Consider the following 18569-nt stretch of genomic DNA (forward strand, 5'->3'; position numbering starts at 1 on the left):
GAGACCTGTATCAGGCAGACCACGAGGAAGACCAAAAACTAGATGGGAGAACCAGATAGTAGAGGACCTTAAGAAGATGGGAGTCAGAGAATGGGTAACCAGAAGCAAAAACAGGAACAAATGGAGGAAAATTGTAGAAGATGCAAAGTCACACAATCAATTGTAAAACCAAAATGTTAATGCGGATTGATTCACCGCGACAAACGAATCGGAAGAGCCCAAAGAGGGCGGCAATCACTCCGTTAGGAGTGTAGATGCCACGATGATGATGAAGGAGGTTATTTAATTACCTCCACGGAATCGTGTTTTGCAGACCTCCAGAAAATGTTTTTTTTTTCAGACTGCTTAAAGAAGTTAGAGCATCGATGTACCAAGTGTATTGGGCTAAATCGCCACTTGTTTATAGACTAAGTACTTATCGGACCGCCCTAGTACACCCGTCTAAAAAAACTAAATACAAAAAAGTTTTAGAGAGTGCAAGACAAATATACATACAAATAATCATTACTATACCACATATAATCAGAACAACAAAATATTTCTTGTACAATTGGATAGTTTGGTACTTGATTGTTCAAAATAACACATCTAGGTTTAAGACCCGGTGCCATAGATTTGCTTAAAACTTTAATTTTCCAATATTTGGTACTTTGCTTCACATACGACTTAAATCTAACTGTTAAAATATAAGGTAGGACAAACGCATACATATCTAAAATTCCTGCTTTTTCTCGCAAAAAACTAAGACTGAAATAATTGGAAAGTGAGATATCTCTCTTGTGCTTTCGCTTCATGTGATTTTGCAGTTGCAGTAAGTTGTTTCTGTATTTACAATTTTCCTCTGGACAACGTAGATACTGATCTATGTGAACAAACCTGAGATTTGTACATAAGACGTCTATTAATGAAGTGGTGTAATGTAAGGTTTTGTTAATCTTAGAGCAAATATCGCAAATACCAAAGAAACTGCTGTTAATCAGTATCAACAGATTCTTATCAGCAATTCTGAAACAGTTGAAACAAGTAATAAATACTTTTAGTTTGGTACCATCTGTTAGGTTTTTTATGATGTACGTAGAATCTTCACTTAGGGATATATTTCCATCTCCGTCTAACAAAACTAGTCTATTTGGCCAATTGATCCCTAAAAATATAAAATAAGAGTAGTATTACAGTAAAATTTACCTGGAAGTCAAAAGATAGGGGAAAGGGAATACCGATAAGGGACGATTATCTCTACAAATTTTGTTTCGCAGACGACCAGGTGGTGATGGCTCAAGATGAGGAAGATATTAGTTATTTAGTACATTCTTTCACGATTTTTGCTGCAAATTTTAAACAACCGCTTGGATTGACATGAAACTTGGCACACACATAGCTAATATACCAAAGAAAAAAAGTAATATGCTGCCGATGTGTGCTTTTGCCCTGGGGGTGAGTTTCACTCCATCACGTGGGTGAAAAAATATATGTCCAAAATAAGTCCCGAAATGGATAAACTGACTAATTTTAAGCAACTTTTGTTCTACAGAATTTTTTCACCAAATCAATACTTTTCGAGTTATTTGCAAGTGAATATGTACATTTTTCAACAAAATAAACACGTTTTTAGATGGTTTTTCGCAAATAACTCAAAACGTAAGCATTTTGTCGAAAAAAATATTCTTAGCAAAACTATTGCCTATAAAAAAGTGAAAAAAAGGTTTATATATTAGGTCTCTATACCTAGTAAATGCAGAGTTATAGATAATGAAAAATAGGTTCATATTCGAAAAATTCCAAATAGAATAATTCAATGTGAAATATCCAAATAATAAAAAATTCTTGGGAAAAACACATTTCAACTTTATTAAAGTGTTTAAAAAAAGCTTTATTTCTGTTTTTATAAAAAAAAATTTCTAGCATCAAATGTAAGCAAGTTACGCTCAAAATAAAGTTGGTCCCTTTTGTTTTGCCAAAAAAAAATCAGGAAGATTACCCCCCAATTAGCAACCTAAATGAAATTAACCGTTACCGATTCACAAGTTACTTTACTTACATATGTTGTGTTTATATGATCTGTAAGTTTCATCGATTCAAATTGCTTATTTTTGAAAAAATTTGGTTTTAAAGTAAAATTTGTAAAAATTTTAATTTTGAAAAAAAAATGCTGATGGACTGATGGCATCAACCTGACCTGGACTGACCACGAATCGATGCAAAAAACAGCAAATAGATATGAATGGACACATCTAAGGGAGGCTTACATACGACGATGGATGAAATAGCTGTTGTTGATGATGATTACAGCGGTGTTACTTGAACAGAGCCAAAGAAGAAGTCGCTCTGTTAGTACACACAAAACTTTTACACCAAATTCAAGAATCTAAATTATTTACTACTGAATTATTTATAATGATTTATCTCTAAAATATAATAAATTATTTATCTCTGAAAGAATAGTTAGTTTAAAAGTCAAACCTCTGAATTTGGCAGCAATGTATGCACCAGAGCTACCAGCTCAGGATAAGACTTCATGGACACTGAACACACTCAGACCATAATAAACGATACCCCAAATGACGAATATATTATCATTAGAGGTGATTTTAACGCCCATATTGACAATGATTCAAGGAATAAAAAAGCGATATAAAAATATCAGAAATAATGAAAACGGAGACCTGCTGACGGAACTCTGCAGAGTTAAAGAAATATGTATTAGCCTAATAAAATAAAAAAAGTCAAAATGTAAATTCGTACAGGTTAAAACAAATTTTATATCAAAGTTTAGGTGGGTACAAAAGATATTTTCAAGACAGTATCCAAATCATACAAGGGGATCATTGTTTAAAAAATTAAAAAGTGGTCATTTTTGCAAAAAATATAATTTTTTAACTGCTGAGGTCTTATTAATGAAGGTCTATGGGATTTTTTCTGACAAACTGAAGGGTAAATTTTTCACATAAGACTTACTAAATTAAATTTGACCCCCTATTTATTTAAATAATTGTACATAAAACTTTAAAAACAAATTTGCAAAAAATTATTTTTAGCGTTTTAAATAAGCACTATAAAATATCTTATTTTACAGACTAAGTTGCGAAATTGGTCCAAAAATATATAATATTTTTTGAGATATTGAATTTGTTTATTAAATGTTACTATATTTTAAATTGCAAAAACGCGGTTGTTGCCAAAGAAGTATTCACCTGCTTAAGATGTCATTATTTTTATTTTTATGCATATTTTCGATAAATGTATTGATTAATTCAAATTTCAGTTAAACTCCCCCCTAAAATGTCATTTGAAAATTATTCAAATTTGTTTATAATTTGTTTTTTTAATAACGTCGCAGGGATTAAGTATTTTGAAATGTCGTTTCGATAATTAAGTTCCTAGGAATTTTTTACTAATTAACAAAATTTTTTGTCGTTTTTTCTATTTTTTTTTCTTGGAGTTACATTACTACGGGCCCTTTTAGGGTTAAATTTTATTAAGAATATCGAATCTCTGAGTTGTAGATTCTAGACCTAAAAATAATAAGATTTAACTAAAATCTCTTAAATAAAATGTGGCTACTTACTGAGTTACAGGGTGTTTTATTTAAAAATTTAAAAATTATTGTTACCAAGTACTTTAAAACTATTTGACGTATCCTTCTCATACTTGGCAGCAAGTGTGGCTATTATACACCCTACTAAATTATGATTAATAAACGTTTCTAGCTAGTGCCAGAGGCGTACGACAGGGGATAGTGAATGATTGACCCTTCCCAAATTCTACGCCACTGAGTGAATTACTATTTTAGCGAAATTTTTCGATTATCCAATACTTTGTATGTAAATAACTTTATTGGTATTGATAAAGCCGTCAGTTTGAGAGATATTGGAAGTTTAAAATGAATGAATGAATGAATCAAAATAACTATGCCGTTTCATTTTTAACGTCCAATATCTCGAAAACTAATGACTTAATAACTCACGCCATTGATAAAAATAAGAGTTTAAAGGTACTGCGCCGACAAATGACTGAAGGATCGAAAAATATTTGTAAACTTGTAAATAAAAAAGGAGAAATAACAACAAATAAGGAAGATATTTTAAAAATTGCTCAAGATTTTTACTCAGAATTGTATAAGCGAGAAGAACTTCCAGATCCTGATCAAAGTCAAATACCAAAAGTTCAAAATGTAGGCTCAGAAGACATCCCAGACATCACAACAGAGGAAATAAAATCAGCTCTCTCGGAGATGAAAAACAATAAATCACCTGGAGAAGATGGGATAGTCATTGAACACATCAAAGAAGGAGGAGAAACGTTAATAAATGTGTTGAAAAAGATGTTCAATGTTTGTTTGACAAGAGGCGTAACCCCCTCTCAGTGGCATAATGCAATAATAACCATAATGCATAAAAAAGGTGACATTTCAGATCTGAAGAACTACAGACCTATTAGTTTGCTCTCCCATACATACAAACTATTCATGAAGATAATAACAAAACGGCTTGTGAACAAACTGGATAGTTACCAACCTTGTGAACAGGCTGGGTTCCGCTCCAGATACGGAACAAACGATCATCTACAAGTTATAAAAACGCTAATAGAAAAGTGCACAGAGTATAACAAGCCTATCTTTCTTATATTCGTGGATTATGAAAAGGCGTTCGATACTATAGATCATCATAAAATGCTTCGAGCATTGGCGGACTGCCGCATTGACTACCGATATATCGCCTTGATTAAAAGTATCTACGAAACTGGTACAGCTTGTGTTCGACTTCATGAAGATACCAAGAAATTTAGAATAGAACGTGGAATTAGACAGGGTGATACTATCTCCCCGAAATTGTTTACAGCTGTTCTTGAATATATGTTCAAGCAAATGGAAGGAGAGGATAATATGGGAATCAATATAAACGGGGAGGATCTGAACCACCTAAGATTTGCCGATGACATCGTTTTAATATCTGATAGAGTTGATAAAGCTACAAAAATGCTGCACACGCTCTATAAAGTGTCAAAAACAATTGGTCTTAAAATTAACACCTCAAAGACAAAATTTATGACCAACCTTGTAGTCAGCGATAAAATTCAGATTGGGAGTCATAGCATCGACCAAGTAATAGCTTACAAATATCTAGGACATGAGATTCGCTTAGGCCGAGATAACCAGACAACTGAAATACAAAGAAGGATAGGTCTTACATGGGCTGCCTTCGGTAGATTAAATAACATTTTCAAGTCTAATATTCCAGTTTGTTTAAAAAGAAAGGTCTTTGACCAGTGTGTTTTGCCGGTTCTTACATATGGTGCAGAAACACTAACTCTGACAAAAAGAACAATAAATAAAATAAGAGTTACACAACGCGCTATGGAAAGATCAATGTTAGGTATTACCATCAGAGATAAAGTACCAAACCTAGAAATAAGAAGAAGAACAGGAGTCACGGAGGCAGTTGAAAGAATAGCCATGGCTAAATGGGCTTGGGCAGGACATGTTGCCAGACTGACGGATGACAGATGGACCAAAAAGATTCTGGAATGGCGACCAAGGCAGGAGGCATATCGAAGCAGAGGACGACCACCGACTAGATGGACGGATGATATCAAGCGCATCACCACAAATTGGATGCAAGAAGCTCAAGATAGAAATAGGTGGAAATTTTTACGGGAGGCCTACGTTCAGCAGTGGACAAATATAGGCTAGTTGATGAATGACTTAATCGTTACCAGTAAAGAGTATATTATTTACATAGAAAGTATTGGAAAATCTAAAAATTTCGCTAAAATAGTAATTCTCTTAGTGGCGTAGAATTTGGGAAGGGTCAACCATTAACTATCCCCTGTCGTACGCCTCTGGTAGTAGCTAGAAACTTTTATTTATCACAATTTAGTAAAATGTATAGTACATACACTTTCTGTCAAGCATGATAAGGATACGTCAAATAGTTTGAAAGTAATTGGTAAAAATAATTTTTAAATTTTTTTAATAAAACACCCTGTAACTCAGTAAGTAGCCACATTTTATTTAAGTGATTTTAAACCAATCTTAATACATTTATGTCTAGAATCTACAACTTAGAGATTCGACATTCTTAATGAAACTTAACCCTAAAAGGGCCCGTAATAATATAACGCCAAGAAAAAAAAGAAGAGGAAAAAGAGACAAAAAAATTTTTTAATTAGTGAAAAATTCCCAGAAACCCAATTATCGAAACGGAATTTCAAAATATTTAATCCCCGCGACGTTATTAAAAAAACAAATTATAAACAAATTTGAATAATTTTCAAATGCCATTTTAGGGGGAAGTTTAATTGAAATTTGAATTTATCAATACATTTATCAAAAATATACATAACATAAAAATAATAAGATTTAATACAGGTGAATATTTCTTTGGCAACAACCGCGTTTTTGCAATAGAATATAGAGTAACATTTAATAAACAAATTCAATATCTCAAAAAATATTAAATATTTTTGAACCAGTTTTTTTTTGCTTAATACTGATAACATAGTGCAACTTAGTCTGTAAAATAAGATATTTTATAGTGCTTATTTAAAACGCTAAAAATAATTTTTTGAAAATTTGTTTTTAAAGTTTTATATACAATTATTTAAATAAATAGGGGGTCAAATTTAATTTAGTAAGACTTATGTGAAAGACTTACTCTTCAACTTTGCAGAAAAAAATCCCATAGACCTTCATTGGTAATTGAATGACCTCAGCAGCTAAAAAAATATTTTTTTTGCAAAAATGACCCCTTTTTAATTATTTAAGCAATGATCCCCTTGTATGATTTGGATACTTTCTTGAAAATGTCTTTTGTACCCACCTAAACTTTGATATAAAATTTGTTTCAACCTGTACGAATTTACATTTTGATTTACATGTAGTGTAACTTTATTTTACTAGACTATATTAAGAATACATTTTTCCTTCACAATGAACAATAAAAATATACTTTTGAAATCACTATAGGACAAGGATCTATGGTGGACTATAATCTGTCGAAGAGAGAGTTACATCACTCTCAAATCTTGGATGTAAAAGTACTAATATCAGCAGAAATGTGAAGAGGTCATTAATTGATAATATTGTGCCAAATCCGTATGATATGTGACCATTTCACTAGACTATTTTTAACTGATAAAACGTCATAGCAACGCCACGTTTCCTATACCCTATTCCACGAACATACGACTGTGTTGGATTATCTCGACAATGAATATTTTATTGTGCAAAATATGAAGAACGAAAGTAAATTGCAAATTAGATTGTTGTTTATTGGAATAATTATAAGAGCTATTTACTGTCGTACTTCTTCTGTTGTACACTAAAATATTCGTTGTCGCGATAATCCAAAACAGCCGTATATTCGTGGAATGAACCATACTGATAAAACTCCTTCCTGCCCGTGATTTCTCAGCGACAAAACTATGACAGATCCGTCACAAAGGTGTTTGGTAATTCTTTTGTTGTCAGTTTGACAAATTTCATTGAGGCGTAATCAATTTTGGACAGATATAATGAATCCAGACGAAAAATCAAGATTTGGATGCCAGTCAGGTGAAGAAATCAAAAAATTGGTTTCGAAAAATGTCCCATTGAACACGCAGAGGCCCAGATGCTCTATTTGGACCCAATTTTCGGAGTTCCTACGGGTGAGACATTTACGCTTGAAAGACGTACTACCATAACGAAACTAGTAAAAATTCTCGAGGATTGTGCCTTTAACATGAAAAAGGCAATGGCGAAGACTATGAAGAGTCGTCTGTAAAGTCAATGTGGAATACTACAGTAAAAATGGTACAAGAAAAATATTTTACGGAATACTGCATAAAAATCGACCCTTTCACAGATATATCTTTCAAATATGCAAGATTGGCAAGAGATACCAAGCGGAGGCAGCTTCTTCAAAGCGTTCAAGAAAAAAGAAAACTGAGTTCAAAAGCGTTATCCACCGAAGAACTATTCGGCAAAGGAGAACAAAGATTTTATCAGACAGACTCTTTCTTACCGTTCACCCCAACTGAAAGGATGGATCTGCTTAAAAAACTCAACTTGGAATCAACACCGTATCTAAGGGGACAAAAATATCAGCTGGAAAAATTGGAATAGACACAAAAAACATAAAATAACAAGCCATTCTCTTAGATCTTCAGCTAAGTCAGCCTTGTTCAAGCAAGTTGTTTCTGAACAGGAGTTAATTAAATTAACGGGTCACTCAAATGCAAGCTCTCGAAAAGCATATCTGCAGCTACATTCCAGTCACCACCATAAGTTGATCGAAAATCTCAGAAAAACAAATGAAGCTGGACCTTCGAGTTCCCAAATGCTAGAGGTCAATAATACACAAAATCATGCTTTGGTAGAAAAGAATGGCACACTACTATAGCTTATAATTCATTGTAAATTTAATATTGTTAACAAATGTTGACAATGTTGTAATAACAAATAACAAATGTTGTAATATGTTTAGTTGACATGGTGCATTAATTGTCTCGTGAAATATTCTTGTCGAATATCATTCGAGAGAAAATTATTTACCGGCAAAATTTTCTTCTGGTTTTATTCAATTTTGTTGAAATTTTGACAAAATCACTCGACTGACGTCTCGTGATTTAGCTGTCAAAATTTAATTCGCGAAAATTACCAGGCAACAAACTCTCATACTAGTCGAAAATATTTTTTTTTATTTAGCTAATGCCTTGACAAATAATGTGGGTATTACTCCGATCACGGGTTATAATATAAAATTTGGCGTTATCAAATAAATAGAATGTCAAATGTAAGTTTTGCTTCAAAAGTTTTGTGCAGAATTACAGCTACATTTGAAGAAGCTTAATAAATTATTTTATTATTATTGATTAATAAATAAATAAACAATTTATAAAAAAATTCAATAACATATTTTATTTTTGTTATTTTATTCACTTTGACGGAAACCTAAACACAATCATTTCTTTACTGTGTGAATGACGTTAGCTTTGTATGTTTTAAATATTAATTGCCAAAAATATAATTTCTTACCTTAAAATTTCAAAGTCCAATATAAAATTAGTTGTGAAAACAACTGTTTGTGTAATATAAAGAAACTTCAAAACCCAAAAATTCGACAAAAACCGCAAAAAATTCAACTGACTGACTGCCACAAAAGTAAACAAAGCAGAAACGTCAAACAAATTGTGCTTAAAATATGAAAACATACCCAATCGTCTTTTTTTGTACCTATCTCTTTTCAATGAACTGAGTCTAGATGGTTCATAAAAATAACATGTGTTTTTACTTAATAACAAACGGCAGCTAGTTGACAGTTAGTCCTGTCGCCAGGGGGGGTACAACGGCCTCGTTAATTCAGATGGACTTACTCAAGTTTTTTTTATGTATTTTGACCCGTAGAACACGAATTTTTTGGGTAACAGTTGATCCGGATGTCGATAAGATTGTTATAGACCAAGAACTTGAGGAATCAAATAACAGCGATTTTTGGCAAAACAAAACAATATTTTGTATTTTTTGGGCCATTTTAAGTAAAAAATATTTCTACAAGTTTTTTCGTAGGATGCACAGTTTTCGAGATAAACGCGGTTGAACTTTAAAAAAATCGAAAAATTGCAATTTTTGAACCCGAATAACTTTTGATTAAAAAATAAAATAGCAAGTCTGCTTACCGCATTTGAAAGTTTAAGTCAAATTATATCGGTTTTGATTATTTGCATTGGTAAAAATTTATTTTTTTATTGTTTAACAAAGCTATAAACACGTAGGGTTTCCCGTGCTTTTACATGCGTTTTAACGCATGTAACGTAGAAATAGTCTTGATTGCACTAGTACCTATTCTATCTACTCGTTCGATTTTAAATGAGAAATCATAGAAACATCACTCACGCACTAGTTGTTTGTAGCTTTGTTTAACAATAACACAATAAATTTTTAGCAATGCAAATAATCAAAACCGACATAATTTGACTTGAACTTTCAAAGGCGCTAAGCAGAATTGCTATTTTATTTTTTAATCAAAAGTTATTCGGGTTTAAAAATTGCAGTTTTTCGATTTTTTGAAAGTTCAACCGCGTTTATCTCGAAAACTGTGCATCCTACTAAAAAACTTGTAGAAATATTTTTTGCTTAAAATGACCCAAAAAATACAAAATATTGTTTTGTTTTGCCAAAAATCGCTGTTATTTGATTCCTCAAGTTCTTGGTCTATAACAACCTTATCGACATCCGGATCAACTGTTACCCAAAAAATTCGTGTTCTACGGGTCAAAATACATAAAAAAAACTTGGGTAAGTCCATCTGAATTAACGAGGCCGTTGTACCCCCCCTGGCGACAGGACTAAGTATGTTGAATGATGCTAGATAAAAAGTATGTGTTTTATCTCGCCAAGTATTAATGACGCACGGGTAAAGACTCGCAGACTCAACTGTACCTAGTGTAATGTGTGTGATGAGTAAATGTTTTGTGACTTTGCAAAGTCGACGTCATTGTCGGCCCAAACGGGAGAGCCCAAACGGGAATTTTTGCAGTTACTCGAGCACATCAGATTAACATATAGGGAGAAACCTGGTACCCTGCAGATGTACCTCTACCATATATTGGCTCTTAACACAAAGAAGTTCGTTAAGAGGGGCCCGAAAAAAAAAATATCCTTAAAAAAACTCGAAATTGTCAGATTAAGATAAGGTAAGTTAAGTACATGCAAAAGAGTGTATACATATTTCAAAACTCTTACGATTTGTGCCGGGCGTAAGGAAATGAGTCCCAAAGTTTAACTAGAAAAAAGCGAATATTTCGCGAAATGAATAACAGATCAAAAACTAAAAAATATGTGCCCAATATTTTTTAAAAATCTATCGAATTATGCCAAACACGGCTTCCCACGGAGAGGGGGTGGGGGTACATTTAATATTTTAAATACGAATCTTGCGATATGTCGCGAAATGAATATCAGGTCGAAAAACTGTAAAATACACTTATTCAATATTTTTGAAAAATCTATCGAATGACACCAAACACGACCTCCCACGGAGGTGGGGTGGGGGGTTACTTTAAAATCTTAAATAGGAGCCCCCATTTTTTATTACGGATTTGGATTCCTTACGTAAAAATAAGTAAATTTTATTCGACACATTTTTTCGAATTATGAATAGATGGCGTTATAATCGGAAAAAACGATTGTTGGAAATGGAAAATTAAATTAAAAATGGAAAGTCCTCACTAAAATGGAAAACTTAACTATTATACTTAACTTTTTTTAATTTTAGGACCTACTCTTACAACCCAATATGTCCCCAAAGCGCTCGAGTGACTGCACATTTAGCATAATTTGCTACCCTACTATATCCGAACGTCTGCGGTCCCTCCGGTGAGTACCGATCCCACAAGGACAGAAACTATTTTCATTTATTAATTTATATTAAACGAAAAATTTCTGACCCTGGTGAGCTTCGAACTCACGACCATTCGGACCTTTCGATCCAAAGGTAGGCGCTCTTACCACTGAGCCATAGAAGGGGTTTTAGTTTAGTCGAAAATATTGCCGGCAAAATTTTCTCTCCTATGATATTATATACGATTATTTTTTGATGATTTTAATTTCCAATCGTATAGTAAGATATTTGATCACATGTTTAATTCTGTCCAATCAGATTAAAATTATACTGAGAATTATCTACTGTAGAAAATTACCGATAGAATTTTTTAACTATTGTGCGTCCCACTTTGACTTTACAGTGCATGTTCTTATGACCAACAGTGATGCCAAATTTTATCAGAAACAGATTTTAAGCAAACATACTTTTTTCTATAGGATAACTATTAATAACTTAGAAATTAATATTATTGACACTTTGTGGCTGTCAGGGGTTCTAAAACATTTTTTTTTTCGAAAAATAGCTTTATGTGAACAAAATAAAAATAATTTTGTATAAAACATTTATATAATAATGTATTTAAGCGCATAAATATGTTAAACTTTAATAAACACGTAGGTACCTACAGAAATAATTAAAATACATTTAAACTATATATTTTAGCTTCTTTCTATAATCCCGTCTTACTCACTTTCACTGCCACTGTCGTAGGGTGTAGACACATTAAAATGACATTAATTTCATCTTGGAAATCAGTCACTAAGAAAAACAATAAACTGCAATTAGGATCCAAATTTTCCAAATAAGCAATGAGTTACTCAATACAATGTTGTCAGTAATAATTTTAAGCTTATTTAATATTCTTTGTTATAATTTAATTTAGGTGAACTGACCATCAACAATAATTATACTCTATTTATTCTCAACTGTAGGACCTGGTAGGATAATATAAAACTTTACTTAAACTTGACTGACAATCTATTTTATATTTTTCTTGACATTACTTCAGAACTGTCTATACTGTCAATACATAAATTAACAACTATAGAACAACATCCACTTTTAATGTTGAATATTCTAACATTCTTAACCAAAAAAAGTAATTACGCATATCGATTATAAAATTGCTGATTACTTTTCTAAAATGACTATCACTCACAAAAAAACAATGAAAAATATTGTTTTACTTGACTGTAAACGGGATAGTTTTAATTTAACATTTTTAGGGACCTACATTTTTAGGACCTTAGTAATGTTCGATTGAAAATTCTTTTGAAGAAAATCGGCATCGCCGCGCTAAAAATTCGCATAAGGATTGTATTGCCGTATGTTCGTGTACTGTAAAGTCAAGGTGGGACAGACAATAGATTGTTTCTGTTTAATGGCAACCAGTTTCCTAGTTTTGACAACTGTCACATTTAAAAAAATATCCATAATATTACGTATTAAAAAATAATCTTACGAATATCACACGAGAGTAAGAAAAAATAAGAAAATAATGCTTCATTTTTACTCAAATTTGTTGTCATTGGGCAATAGCCACTCGAACCCTGCGGGCTCTCGTGTTTATTGCCAGACAACAAATTTTCGAAAAACTGTCGCATCATTTTCAATTTATTCTCACTCTCTTGTGATATTATACCCGACAACAAAACACCAGAGTACAACCCAAAAATGAAAGTTGAAAACTTACAGGATAACTTCACAAGATACCTGTTCCAAAAAAGGCAAAAAATAAGCAGAAACAGTTATTCAGGGTGGGTCAAAATAATAGTCCACCTCGATATTTGACAGTGCTTATTAGATTTTAAGGAAATGAGGAAACAAGTCGATTTTTGTTCTAAAGGAGACACATTTTTACGATACATATATTTGTCATTTCCCTTCCACTTCCCCAACCCCTTATTTTTAAATAGGAAATATATCTTGTGCGGCACATCATTAGAAAGGCATTGAGATGCAGTATTCGGACAGAATGATCACTAAAAAACTGTCAGCATATTTTGAAATATAACACCTATAAAAAAATTTACGTAAGGTCTATGGTTTGCTAATATGGAATTCTTCCTGTCACATCAAATTTGCTTATGGGACAGAAAAGATGACATATTAGCAAACCATAGGCGTTACGTTTTGTTTTTAATAGGTGTTGTACTTTAAATAAATTAGGAGTTTTTTGCAAAGACGGTGCAAATATCGAAAAAACATGTTGGACAGTCGATATGTCTAAATACTCCATCTAAATGCCTTTCTGATAATGTGTCGCACATGGTGTATTCCCTATATAAAAATAAGGGGTTGGGGAAATGGAAAGGATGGGGTTGACAAATCATAGATGTATGTATCGTAAAAATGTGTCCCCTTTAAACAAAAATCCACCTGTTTCGTCATTTCCTTAAAATCTAATAACTATTGCCAAATATTGAGGTGGATTATTTTGTTTGGACCACCCTATATACACATAATATGGACAGTATGGTGCAAATGAAAGGAATAAAATCATTTTTTCGTGAATGGGTGATTTTGGAAATAAATCCCAAAACAGGTCGATTTTATTTTTAAATGAACTTAAATCCATTTGGGTGTGATGACGTAATCGATGATTTTTTTAAATACAAATTTAAAAGGGGTCGTGTGTTAGCTCATTTGAAAAGTGATTCATATGTTTAATATAGAGTAATAATATAAACATTAACACAATTATTTACACAGGGAATTAAATTAATTTACACAAAAAGAAGAATGTATGTAATGTATTCAATTCAAAATATATTTTACTGCTGTCAGAAAACAGAAAAAACGTTTATGTGACTAATAAAAATTGCTTTTCGCTTTTGGAGGTAGGCGAAAAATCTTGGTCAAATGCTATTTAAATGAATCCATTTTTTCGAATCTTTAGAAAACTAATACATATTTTTGAAAAATTTAAACGCAGAATAAAAACATTATTACCGAAGGCGAAAGTCCGTTATACAGAAATTTTCTCTTGAATGAAATATTTGAAATTAAAAATCACAGTAAATTTTTTCTTTTTTGTTTACCCCTGTAACTTATTAATATAAACATTATAGAAATTTTCAGACTTTCAGCCCTCGGTAATAATGTAATCCTTCATTCTGCGTTTAAATTTTGCAAAAATACTTATTAGTTTTCTTAGGATGCGAGAAAATGTAGCATTGGACGAATATTTTGCGCCTATCCCCTTAAATTAAATCTCCAAACTGCCAAGAGGCAAGTATGAGCAGCTGGAACATTGAAATTAGGCGAACAGCAGTTTTTATTTGTCAAATAAGCATTTTTCTGTTTTCTGAAAGTAGTAAAATGTATTTTAAATTAAATAAATTACATACATCCCTCGTTTTGTGTCAATTAATTTAATTAAAAACATTATTTTGAACACCCTGTATAAAAAATTGTATTAATATTTACATTACTCAATAGAGAATTTAATATCCTTTCAAATGAGCTAGCACAAGACCCCCATTCTTATTAAAAAAACATCGATACATCATCACACCCAGATGGATGACGTCACTAGTATGATACAATGCCAAAAACTCTAAAAATAAAAATCCTCCTATTTCGGGATTTCTGTAAAAGTCGCCGGCTAACGAAATAACCAATTTATTCCATATATTTGCATCATGCTGTATAGTAGAAAATTATTATAAAATAGATCACTCTTACCTATTCTCCAGCATTGTTCTGCAAAATACTCATATCGTCCAATTGTTCTATGTTCCTCTTGGTCTTCCAGTGAAGGAAGTTGATAGAAACAAGGTAATCGGGAAATATTAATTTCTATATTGATCCAGGTTTTCCCAAGTATTTCCAAACCCTTTTCTTTTAAAATAAAACTTTGAATTTGTTCAAAACTGTAGGCTTGGCATTTCCTCATTGGTGTTTGAACTTTACCTATTTCAGATTTTATGGAATATTGTTGTTGAATAGACTCCGCAATACTATCGTCTCCAACTAAATAAGTTTGAACGAATAAATGACTATCGTTTTCAATTTTACTGCACACGAAAAATACAAAATCGTTTTTTCTATACAGCATTATCATAGGAGTCATAGTAGAAACTTCAAAAACATTTGCTTTAAGTACACAATCAGGATGACACTTATTGAAATGGCTTATCAATTCAAATGTAAAAAGTGGTTCATTGGTGCCGTGGCAAAGTGGACAATTGTACGACTTACTGATACATTCTTCTTCATGTAATGGTACTTGTGTTGTTAGGAGAAATTTTCTGCAACCATCCAATCTATTGACACATTTAAAAATACCTGAAATAATAAACATGTAAGAACTAAAAAAATGTACACAATGGGGGCAAACCAACTTATAGTCAGAGAAATAAAGTTTTTGTCGGGACACTTGAGCAGACAGGTTGCAAATGGATTTTTTGGGTACTATATTCCTAATACATTCTAAATACAAAAATGTCCGTCACAGTTCGGACGAGAAACTTAGTTAATAACAAATAAGAGTCAAAATGGCAGTTTTTTCGTTTAAATCGCTACAGGTAAAAATAGGGTAATTAACTATCTTATTTATAATATTCTTCTTTTTGTAGATGAGCGAAGGTTTAAAATGGCACTTTTTTAATTTTGGTCCGATCCTTTTTTGTTTGGGAAAGTGCAAAATAAGACTATAAAATTTCAAAAATAAAAAATGTGCTATAACTTTTGCGAAAATGGCCCTAAGACTTTCATATTGCACGAAAAGTTGAGTCTAACATTCCATGTAATGCACAAAAAATTTTAAGACGATTCGTTAATTAGTTTAAATTTTATTTAATTTGTTTTTCGCGAAGAGCTTTTTTTTCGAAATGTTTTTCTTCAGAAAATAATAATGACATAGCAATTCTGTGGAAACCACATGCAAGAATAATAGTTATATTTTTAAAGTTTTGGAAAAAATCATTAAAATGTCGTTTTTATCACTCCGGAAAAAAGTTTAGTAAAATAGAGTCATTTTTGGCTTCTAAACAATTTGAATAACTTTGTTAATATTGACTATAATGTAAATCTACTTTAGGATTTCAAAAGTTGGTATTTTTATGCGAATTTTCAGAAAAAAACTTTTTGCCTAGGTTAATTAGGTTCAAAGTTAGCCACTTTTATTATTTAATTCGCAGTTACTTCTATATACATCAAATTCTCCTGTAACAGTGTTAGTTACCATACTACTCCGAAACAGCTTGGCCGATGTTTATAAAATTTTACACGTTTATCCTGTAGGACGTTGAAAAGGTTTTAATCTATTTTCTATACCCATAAGTTATAAGGGTGGTTGCCCCCTGACATCTTTTTTTTATTTTTTTGGACAAAATTATCTACCTTAATTTTATATGATGTAGAATTAAAAAGTACACATACAATCCTTAATTTGCACTCTTCTATCACCAACCCCTATTTGTTAATAGCCATCTATATATTTACATCTATAAAATTCTCCTGTCACAGTGTTCGTTTCCATACTCCTCCGAGACCGCTTGACCGATTTTTATAAAATTATATATGTATATTCGGTAGGTCTTAGAATCGGTCGTAATCTATTTTTCATATCCCTGAATGATAAGGGGAGTTCCCCCTAACATTTTGTAATGTTAGGTAGGGTTGTGTGTACATAACATACTCTATAAAACTACGAGTACATACAAATTAAAAAAATTATGATCAAAATCCATCAACAAGTTCCAGCGATATTAATCGCAGCATATGTTTGCGGAATCAGTTTCATTTTTTGAGTCCGCGTATTTTAGTAACTCCCCTCCACCGACCATGAATTAATTTCGTTCGGACGCCATTTTTAAAGCTTTATTAATCACTCTGTTGAGGTTCAAAGTTTACTCAAACTTTTACACATAACCTATATATCTTCAACTTCAAAATGGCTCTATTTAGGTTGCTTAATTGTTATAAACAAAGTAGACGTCAATTAAATAATAACATTGCAGTATATACTGATTCGATGTCCTCCATCGACTCAATTAAAATATGTACTCCCAACATCCATTAGTTCACGCCATACACGAAGAAACAAACCGTCTCAAAAATTCAAATCTTTGATCTTTAATAACTGAAAAAGTATTGATTTATTTTAATAATAAGAGGTAATAAATTTTGCTTAAAATTTGTCCCTCTATCGATTAGTGGGGTTATTTTTAATAAAATAGTTTTCACCTCTGAGAAGGGGTGGCATCCACCCCCAGGGTAAAAGCGCACGTTGGCACCATATCACTTTTATTTCTTGAGCTATGCTCTAACTACTCAGCAATTTTAATGTAAATCGATGGAGGTTTAACAAAATAGAAGGTGAAAACCTTTAATGACTGCGTTAACTTTCCCCTTTCATCCCTTATTGCTACTCCCTGTATCCACTGAGGTGTCAGCCTGAAAGGGGTCATAATTATCAACATACAATAGACACATTTCACATGCCAAACTCCATATTACTTATGACGATGATTTCTCGCCTCTAGCTCTTAGACTATTACTAACTGGGTAAGAAACAAAAGAGTAGAATGGGATTTTCACATAAGCCGAATGATAACAAAAAATAGAGTAGTAAAAACCGAGAGAGACGCATTCCTAATAGAACGATTATCAGTGGGAAGACCACAAAAAAGTGGAAGGACAGCTTACTGGAGGCACATTGAAAAAACAGACAAAGCCATGTCTATACAAAAAAAGATAAAGAAAAATACCTTGATTAGCTAACATTCCAAAGCTCGAGATTGTTCCTTTATCGCCCCATTTGGTACATCTTCCACATTTGGTTACTTGATTCTCGTACAGTTTTATAGGTTTCACTGATAAAAATTTATTACATTCATTGCATGTGTATTTTTCCAAAAAATCATCTGGAAAACTGAAAGCCATGGTGATAAAATGTTAATTTTAAATATTCTAATAATAAGTTACGATTTCATTTACCACAGAAACAGACAAAACTATAAGACAAAACTATAGGAATACTGATAATTATATTGGTAATTAATGTTTTTAGGCCAGTTAGTGAACCAATTACATGAATAAATAATGGAAAATTAAAATAGTAGATAGTGCTTAATATTTTTTAAAGGTTTTTTGAAGTTATACTTTTTTATGCGCGATAGAGAGTGAATTTTTATTATTCTGCGCGCATGCGCACAGAGACAGTATGTTATTCGTTGATAAATCTTTTAAATTATATAT

At 32.0% G+C, this 18569-nt stretch overlaps 1 protein-coding gene across 1 annotated transcript; it reads right to left on the reverse strand.

Annotated features, from left to right (window-relative positions):
• Positions 1 to 294: 294 nt before the first annotated feature.
• Positions 295 to 18297, reverse strand: LOC126890468 (uncharacterized). The gene is made up of 3 exons (XM_050659431.1): positions 18080 to 18297; positions 15051 to 15653; positions 295 to 1144 (listed from the first exon to the last, which is right to left on the reverse strand). The coding sequence occupies exons 1-3, from the start codon at positions 18252 to 18254 to the stop codon at positions 468 to 470; spliced, it is 1455 nt and encodes a 484-aa protein (XP_050515388.1). The 5' UTR covers positions 18255 to 18297; the 3' UTR covers positions 295 to 467.
• Between the last annotated feature and the right edge of the window lie 272 nt (positions 18298 to 18569).

Source organism: Diabrotica virgifera, chromosome 8 (genome assembly GCF_917563875.1).
Source record: "Diabrotica virgifera virgifera chromosome 8, PGI_DIABVI_V3a".
In the NCBI taxonomy this organism is placed as follows: domain Eukaryota; kingdom Metazoa; phylum Arthropoda; class Insecta; order Coleoptera; family Chrysomelidae; genus Diabrotica; species Diabrotica virgifera.